The 10,170-nt window shown below is 26.8% G+C and overlaps 1 protein-coding gene across 1 annotated transcript in view; it reads left to right on the plus strand.

The window, feature by feature from the left end:
• Nucleotides 1-10,170, plus strand: part of LOC122271814 (voltage-dependent calcium channel subunit alpha-2/delta-3) — a 443,634-nt gene that overhangs the window by 370,291 nt on the left and 63,173 nt on the right. The window contains 7 exon segments of the mRNA XM_071183718.1: nucleotides 969-1,082; nucleotides 1,196-1,274; nucleotides 2,559-2,608; nucleotides 3,368-3,451; nucleotides 4,168-4,332; nucleotides 7,491-7,541; nucleotides 7,655-7,735. Of these exon segments, the coding sequence (XP_071039819.1) occupies nucleotides 969-1,082; nucleotides 1,196-1,274; nucleotides 2,559-2,608; nucleotides 3,368-3,451; nucleotides 4,168-4,332; nucleotides 7,491-7,541; nucleotides 7,655-7,735 (624 nt within the window).

Genomic DNA, 10,170 nt, shown 5'->3' on the forward strand with positions numbered 1-10,170 from the left:
ACCTACTATTGTTTCTAAAGAAATGACTATGCTATCGGGAAAGATGGTAGTTGGTGGATTTTGAAATATACAAAAGTGTCAGGAACCTGTTTATTAGCCATCTTTTTTTAATGATAATTTTATTATTTAGAAAATAATATTCTACATGTTTTTTTTTTTTTTTACAAGCTACATAATTACAGAGATTTGAGTGTTTTCAAAATATTTAACATGTTCTTCCACAAAGCTGTGAAAACTGCAATCAAATAATATCGAAAATAATTAATAAGTTAGCGAAACCTGTTTACTTTCTCAAAATTTCCTTATGTTAAGGATCTGTTCTGCCAAAACAACTTAATTGTAACCGTCTGTTTACAGGCTTTCTCTTTACCTAAATTTAATCCGCTGTAGCACAGCAACTCCAGTGATCCAGAAGGCGCTACTAAGATATCTAATCATATATATTATGTAACATATTAACTTTCAACACTAAGAAACTTCTTATAGTTGCCTTGACAACAAAAGAATAAGAGCAATCATATTTAGAAATTTAACTTAATTGATATTTTCATATTGTGAAGAGTAGTGTATTTACTGAATGCTTGGACTGTTTTCTTGTGGAAAAGAAAGATTTGTTTATTGTTTTGTATGTATGATGTGAGAGGCCATAGTAAGAATCTTGGATTAGCAATGTGAATTTTGATGTTGTAAATAATGGTATTATGGCTTTGAATTTGTTTGGTGCGAATTTTATGATTATTGAATAATTGCTAGCAACTTCATGTGTATCTCTCGTATTCATGATATCTAATTTGCTTTACATTAAAAAAAAATTTTGGCTCCAGGAATGCACTATTTTCTGAACGTATTCTTGTATCAACTTTGGTATTGTTAACAAGAACAGATATTTTATCAATATCAAATATTTTTGTTTTTCAATTGTTTTCATTCTAGTAAAACTAAAAATAACTTTTACTTTATTGTTGCAGTACAATCGATCTGGATTGGGTACTCAATGTAATCAAGCTATTATGATAATTACTGACGGAGCTCCTAATACATTTGAAGACATATTTAGGCGTTACAATTACCCAAATATACCTGTAAGTTTACTTGTCCTTATAAGACAGCAGTTATCAATTAAATATAATGTTGTTTTTTTTTGTTATTTAATCAAATTGAAGCAATCTTGCTTAATTTTTCTACTAATTTTTAGGTCAGAGTATTTACATACCTAATTGGTAAGGAAGTTACTGAATCACATGAAGTAAATTGGATGGCCTGTGCAAATAAAGGTTTGTCTTTTNTTTTTTTTTTTTTTTTTTTTTTTTTTTTTTTGAACTATGTTATTATTTGGTTTTATCCAGCCTAGTCAAATTATATCAGGTTTACGTTGAAATAATGCTTGATTATAACATTAAATTAAGACAATCACCTTCTACACTGTGTATGTTTGTAACTTTTATTAAATTATGTTTAACTGACTTAACAGAAATCATAAATAAAACTTTAATCCTACTTCTCTCCATTGGTACAAGCTTCATGTGCCCATTATTTGCAGTATGGGCTTTGTATCCAACTTTCCTGTTACTTTAACTTGGTCTAGCTTGTAACTTATAGCTTTTTGTACTACTTGATATTGTCCAACTGACCAAATCTGAGTTTTATTCTACAGTGCCATTTAGCAGAAAGGGAGAGTTATATTAATTTCTAGATGCAAAATCTGCTTAAATAATTACTAAAACAAAGCATTATCAAATGATTTTACTAAAAATAAATCTTTAAACAACAATAAACTGCAGAGTAAAAATTAGTGATGTAAAAATTAAAACTTTTCTGATAAATATTTCAAATAATTGCTATTGACAGAGAAATAGTCTACACTCTCTTTCATTCATCTCTGAATAAAATGGTGAATGCCTATTTCTAGTTCCATGCGATATCTGATAATTGTCAGCAGTAATTTAATCAAAACTGACTGGTCCCTATTTTATTCCTCTTCCCAATTTTGCCCATCTCTCCTATTTACAAAAAATTAGTGATCACAAAGATATTCATTCTTGTATAAATAATTATTTCCTGAATTTTGAAATAAATAGCATTTAAGAGAACAACACTGAAATATAATGCAAGTTGTTTTATAGTAATCAATGAATAAAAACTAGAGAACAAATTTTATTTTTTGTCAAAACTGGACTCAGAAAACTTAAGAAATTTAATTGTCATATTGTGTGTGCTGTCAGATTTTTATTCCGCCTCCTTTTAGTGATTCAAATACCTGTCTAGACATCAATGTTGTTGAAATTTCCATTGCCTGTTATGATATTTTGACTGCGGCTTCATTTTGTAATTTATGATAGAATCAATGCAAATATCTAGTTGTGTTAGTACAAAAAAATTTTACTCTGGATTAGAAATATAAACATGGCTTTGTGATTATTTAACTTAATTTAAAAATTTTTAAACAAAAATTCATATTTTATTTTATTTTTTTCAGTTTTTCATTTTATTCATTATGTATGTGTATGATTTTTAGTCTTCCACTCTCAAGGGCTTTAATATATTTTACTGTTTTCCAGGTTTTTATACACACATGGCTACACTTTCTGAGGTTCGGGATAAAGTTCAGGTCGGTGTATATTTTTTATGCAAACTTTTTTGTCTCTAGATTATTTGGTTCAATAATCTTTTTTTTTTTTTACTAAAAATTTTATTACTGGTTGTTCTATATTCATATTACATATGAATATACAATTCTATATTCATATTACATATGAATATACAATTCTGTATTCATATTACATATAAATATAGAAGGGCTTATTCAAATACTATGAAACCATGTTTTAGACTCAAATAACAGTTTATTGTTAAAGGATTACTTATAAAAATCTGATTTTACATGAAAAAATATGAAGAAATTATGAGAAAAATATGTGAGAAAATAAGTATTTTTAGTATTTGTGCAATATAGTACATGAATTATTCTATAAAAAAATACCAAATTGGGTGTAATTAATTGGAACTCGCTAAAAACATACAATTTTCTCACATGCACCAATTCATAGTCTTGGACTTCATGGATTTTAATCAGAATAAAATTGAAAACAAATGTGAGATGAGGTGAATATTTTTACTAAGAATTTAATGGTTAATATTTCTTAAAATTAAGACTGCAATGTGATCTCTTTTTTTTATCATATTCTACAATTTTGTTAAAAATCATGTAATGATTTTTAAAAGACTCCTGAAAGCTCTTTTGTCACTCATATCTTTTCCTTTTATCAACATTTGAAATGCATAAATCTTTTTAAAAAGTTTTTACCAAACATTTGGGGCAAATTTTGTCGGGTATCAATTTAATGAACTTCTATTCTTACTGTTTCAGAAATATGTGCCAGTTATGAGCAGGCCTGTTGTTTTGTCTGGTACACGACCATTTGTATGGACATCTGTCTATGCAGATGTGCCGGTGAGTTGTTAATTTAATCCTTTTTAGTGTTTAAATCTTAATTTTTTATGTAAATGTCTGTTTCTATGACACAGATGTTTTTATCAATATATTTAATATGAACTATAATTAATAATTGAATAAATGTTTCTTAATGTCTCTTATTTTGCGAATATCCAATATATGAATAATGAATGTACTCTATATATTGTAATACAAATATAATTTAAGAAGTTTTACTTCACTATGTTTTATTATTATTAAATTAATAATTTTTTATTTAAACTTCATAAGTTAAATATTTCCACATGCGTTTGACATATTTTTACATTTTTCTGCAATAAAAATTTTTTTAAATAATAGTATTTGAGCATGTATCGGAACATTGTTTTTAAGTAATAAGCTAATAAACTCAGCTATATCATTTTAGAGGCAATTTTTATACCACTTTAGCTATACTACTTTAAAACTTGCATGTTTTTTGGATTTCTTTTAAAGCTTTAAGGATCTTAAAAATCATTTTTTAAAACATAAATTATTTTAAGCATAATGCTTCATGATTAATAATTTTACACTGTGCACTAATCTATTTTTTCATTGTTAATTTTGATGAAATTTTATTTGAGTCCTTATTACTATTTTTCTCATCAGTTTAAGAAAAAATTAGAGCCAATCTAATTTTCAAAAATAGTACTTGGTATAATTTCTTATATTTCCTGCTTTTAAACAAAATTCAGGCAACTGACCTCAACCTAGCAGAATGGAAAGATAGAGAATTTGAGCAAATTCGTATCAAACTAAATCAAATGCGAATTCAGCAGTGGCATTCTGCCCAAGAAGATGAAGATTATGCTGATCCTGATAGTACACCTGAGCCCGAACACGAAACAAAAGAGATTAGGGTTTGTGTTTTGTTCTAAAGCTAATGACCCTATGTTTTGCTTGATTCCCAAATCAAATCCTGATGTTTGTTGTCTCTAGAAAATTACTGAACAAGCAAATGACTCCAAATTCCATAAATCCATACCCTGTAATTTCAAAGTTTACCTTAACATTCACTGATTCAATTTAGGGTCTTGAAGAAAACCTATAATCTCATTTAGACTGATGAATTAATATAAAAAAATGAACTATAGAATAGGAAATTGTGTTTTTAATAAAAATTATAAAAACTAAAATTAGTTTTGAACTAATCTTATTATTTTAACTTTCTTTGATTTTTTATAACAACCAATAAAAATTGTGTGTTAAACTAAAATTTGGAATGACGTTTTTTTTTTTTTTTTTTTTTTTTTTTTTTTNGAAGATGTCTTTTGTATTACTTGAAATATTAATGGATAACTCTTTAACAGTGTGCATTTGTTATATTTCTCTGCATGCTGCATTCTGGAATTTTACATTATCCCATGAAATATTCTGCGTGTGCAATTTATGTATTAGATTCCTCGTAGTAGGTTCAAGAAAAAACAGGTGTGTACCCTATTATGTTCTGATTGCAATTTATACTGTGTTATTATTCTATTTTTACCCTTAAAACCTTTTTAGAAAAAATTCTATTATTTGGCTTGTATTTTTCCTGGATTTTTAAATGAACTATATCTATAATATGATTTTGTCTTTAAAATAATGTATTTATGATTTATTTATCTGTATGTTAATGGAAATATATAAAACATAAACATTATATAGGATGCCTAGTGTTTTGAGACAGAGTATGAAATAGAAAATTATTATTACAGGGAAACCTTGGTTAAGCAGGCACTCTTGAGACTAAAAAAATTGTCTGTTAATAAGAGTTGCCCATTTACAGGAAAGGTAGACTAGCAACGAAGGCTAGGGCCATTAATTGTTTGGAATAATTGATGGCATTAATTGGATTTGGGATAAAATAATTAAATTATCTATAATAACTATTCACATTGATATTTATTAAAACTTAACATAATTATAACAACAACAAAAATAGCATTTAATATATACCTTTGTTTTATATTTGTCTAATTGAAAATAAAGATGTGAAGTTTTTTTAAGCTGCTGCATGTCACCATTTCTTCGTGATACAGTTTTAAATCATTTAGCATTTTTATATCAATTCATCATTTTTGGATAGATATATACCCTCTAACACCTCTCCACCACTTGATAGAAAACATTGCAATACCTCTTTGAAGGTAAACCATTCTATAACTCTTTGAAGATAAAACGTTCTATAGAATGCTTGTACATGCCAGAGAATGCCTGAATATAATGTAAAATAATGTTTAATCATTTCATTCTTTGTGGGCCAATTCTAGGTACTATGATATAAAATACCGAATTTCATACATTGCTAGTAGCGTGTACAGTAGAACCTTGATGGCTCGTTTCCCGAGGAACAATTCATTACAATGTGTAGATACAGGAAAGCTGCGAATGCAGTTCAACAAAAATATTAAATAATGACCTGAAAACACATAAAAAGTTGTAAAGAAATAATAGGCTTGAAAATCAATAAATTTAAAATAAGTATTAAAATTTACTTGCTATAAAAATATTTACGATGCAAAAAAAAAAAGGAATGACTGATTTATATATTCATTTAAAATATTTGGAACTATTAGATTAAAAACATCACTCTTCTAACAACAACTAACTTTTGACATTTTCGACAGATTGTTCTTCATCTTCTGTACTTTCGTGTGACTATGGAAAGTCTCTCATTATTTCAAAAGCGTTTCGCAAATGTTGGCAATGGTTGATGTTCCATTTCATTCTCATCAGTATGACTTTGCACTTTTTCAGCTTCTACAACCATTTCTCAAGCTGACAATTCCACAAATGTCACCATTTTCATGAAATGAATTCATAAACATCAAGCGTGATTATTGAGGCGTTTTTCTCAAACTCTAACAAATCCTTGATTTCTTCTCTGTCAGTATCATCAGAAATTGCTTCTTTCTTTTTTTTCTTATTGATATTTTTTTAGTGTTGTGAAATTTCTGAACAACAGATGTGGTAATCTGCCGGTTTCATTACAAAAACTGATATTATTAACATTGTAAGAACAGCATTTGGGATTGAACTGTTCAAACAAGACGATACATGGGGGAACATTGGATTGAGGTTCTACTGTATCATATTTTATTTTTAAGAGTTTTCAATGTGATTGACAAAGCTCTTAAACAGGACATTATAATATTACAAAATTATTATTAAGATAATTAATTTTTGAAATCAGAAACATCAATGTCATGTTTATTATTTCTTTAAATACTATGCTAAATATATTAAAATTCCAAACGTCATTAAAGCTTGCATTATACTTTTTTGTAGTTTTGTACATTACTATTGAGTTTGTAGCAATTAGTCTAAAGTACTGCTATGGTGTATTTTACTCATCATCCGAATTATTAAATTACTGCAAAAAAATCTGAAAATAAACACCTGTTTTAATGAATTCCAAACAATTTGATGTATTAAGTCGTCTAGGCTCTTTGTTTATAATGTCTTTTTTTACATTCTGAGTTTTTTTCTTATATTTAATTCTCATTTTGTAGAGCATATAAAGTAATATAAGAAAGCAAAAGTAGATAACATCAAACAAACTAAAACAAATGAAAAAAGAATCTTTTGTTTCACATACCATGCATGTCACAGCATAAATTTCTGTTATTAATCAGCTGCTTTATAAGGGTTTTATCTTATTATTATTGCATTATCTAAGTCTTTTATTGTACTTATTTATTTTTGCATACCATGAATCTTTCACAAAGTTAGATTTTTTTTTCCTGCAACAAATTTCAAACCCTAACCTGCCCATAGCATTTTAATACATTTAATTTGAAAAACAAAATTAGTTATCTATTATTTAGAGTATCTAAAGACAAGAATGCAAAAAGACAAGTGGTTCAATGGATGTTTGCTTTAACAACGTTTTGGTGTTAATAATTGTTGGGGTTTTTTTTGCAAAAAACTTTATTTAACAAATCAAAAAGTAGTGCCATTAATCTCTGTAACAAAAAAGCTAGCTTATTTTTCTGTAAATAAGTTTATAATTCTAATGAAATGTTACACTTTTCAGCCTCTTCAATTAATGACTACAGTTGCCACTCCAGTATTTGATAAACGAAATGTAAGTATACTGGTCTAAATTTGCAAACTGTGAAACTTGCAACATATTTCCCTTCTTTATTCTTGTAAGAGTTTTTTTTATTTTTCTGTAAGTTGGAATAAACTTTCTTTTAGATCAAGTCCGCTAGTTTATTGGGAGTGGCTGGTACTGATGTTCCTATCAGGGAAATTACTAAATTAACAAGAGCTTATAAGGTATCTTTCATATTCACTCTATATACTTTTTTATTTATATTGTTGCATTAGTAAAATAATTTGTGTCAAGAAATCAAATCAGCTGTAAACTTGATTTCCTTTTTACAGTATTATAGTAAATTAAATATGAGTAATTTTTTAACATTGTTTAAATTAATATGTTTTTAAAGTATGTTCTGAACCCATTCTTTCTTAAATTTTGGTTACCAAAAGTTTTCAAGTTTAGCTATTGAACCTGAAAAACACTATTACTTTGAATTGTTGCCCTTATCTAGTTTCATTTATTGCGTTTTTATTTCCATCATTTTTCTGCCAGGAAGCTATTTTTTCACATCGAAACAGTTTTTCGTATCGAAATTACAATGAATTACTAAGAATCAAAATATATTAAAAGTGTCTAGGTTTCTTCTCTTCTGATAAAACTTTATTCAAATTTTAAAGGCTAGCATTAATATTGCATGAAAAAAGGTTTTGACGAAAAAAAGGTCAATATCACCATGATACTAATTGCAACTGATTCTGAATTCTACATTTTTTTATTATACAGAATGTCTTTTACATCAATCACTCAGTACAATAATATTTAATGCCCTGAAGCAAATTTTGACCAATCACAGAGTGGGTTCTGTTCATATGACTTTTTTCTATTTAATTTTTATTTTTGATAATCATGGCAGCCGTTGAGTGCTGTAAGATTGCATTTTTCTTCTTATGTGAAATCTTTAGTACTTGGTATTAAGTGTTTTTTTTTTCTTAGATGATTAAGGAAAATATTAGCTTATGGAAAACGGCTGATATTAATAATTGCTGTTTATTATTTTTACTAATTAAATCTTCTTAATCATTTTTTTTAAGAGAATTTATTTTAGAACATTGAAATATTCACTATGTGTTGAGGAAATTTTTATACATTGATGGTAGAATATACTTAGTTAAGTTATTCACTTCTACAATATTTACTATCTGCTGTGCAAGTTCTGTCCTGTGCACCACTTCACTATTTATTTTGGTTTCACAATGCAGAACAAACTCCAAGTCATTTTCTAACTGTCAGAGGGTCAATAAAGTTACCTTACAGCTTTTACATTATATACTATTCAAAACTGTAATTTAAAAAGAAGTTGAAACTATCTTAGAAATCCAATTATGAGCAAAATTAAAATTTTGAACGAATCATCTAAAGAAAAAAATGTTATCTACTTCCTATGCTTGAAATTATTTTTGTGGTAGATAATGTTGAGTGTGTGACTCATTCTACTACATCTTTAGAATTTGATGTCTTTAACTATTCTGTAAATTTAAGAAGAAAAAAATCTGTATTTTCCTGTTTGACTTTAAATAAAGTTTCAAATTTTAAAAACATAATAATTTGCTTGCAATAAAAACACACACACATCCTCATATTAACTAAAACAGTTTTACTAATACAGTAGGGAACCGATTATCCGGAACGATTGGGACCATCGCTATTCCGGATAACTGATTTTTCCGATTTTCTGAATCACTACAAAAAGCCGTTTTTTAAATTGTTAAACCCAACTAAAAAAAATAAATTTTGAAAATAAACTTAAAAAGAAGAAAAAACGATGAAGTAATACACTAATGATTATTTCCAAAATGATGGTAAGGTAAACATCTTTCAAAAAAGAAAGGAAAATCCTAAAATCTTATGAGGGAAAAATTTATTTTTTTAAAAAAATGGTAGAAGATTTATTGAATTTCGTTTCGGTTTTCTGATTTCCGGATTAACGGGTTCTGTACTGTATCTTAAGATTTATATTTAAAATGATTTTGATTTTACTATCACAAAGTAACGTATGCAATTATTTTTATTATATTTATTTAAGAAATTGTAGGGGCAAGAACTAAGTTTCAAACCTATATTAAATAATTTTATGAAGCTTTTTTTAGACACTAGTTATTTAAAATTTCATATAGCGGTTGCAGTGTGTTTCGTATTTCATGTATTGTTAAAAGTTTGTATTATATGCATAAAAATATTTATTCTTTTTTTTTTTTTTTTTAGATTGGAGTCAATGCTTATTCATTTGCAATTACAAATAATGAGCATGTACTTTTTCATCCAGAGCTTAGACCATTGGTAACTTTTTTTCAATGCTACTTAATATTACTTGTTTATTAAAATGTTTTGAACTAATATCAGCACTTATTTCTCAAATTAAATTCATTTCCCATAACTTTTTCTAAATTTTAATATAATATTTTTTTTGTCTCATAGAATAATTTCTTCTATTAAATTTTTAAAAAATTTGTTACGCAGAATTTTGCATTCGTATCTTAAACAACTCAAATCATTTTTCAATCATCAATTTATTGATTTTAAATTTTGTAAATATAGCACTTTTCAACATCCTTCAAATTACTATTCTCTCCTTTCTTCGTTCTTTATTATTTTACACTTTAAGCAAACTGTG

The sequence above is a fragment of the Parasteatoda tepidariorum genome, chromosome 7, assembly GCF_043381705.1.
Source record: "Parasteatoda tepidariorum isolate YZ-2023 chromosome 7, CAS_Ptep_4.0, whole genome shotgun sequence".
NCBI lineage: Eukaryota > Metazoa > Arthropoda > Arachnida > Araneae > Theridiidae > Parasteatoda > Parasteatoda tepidariorum.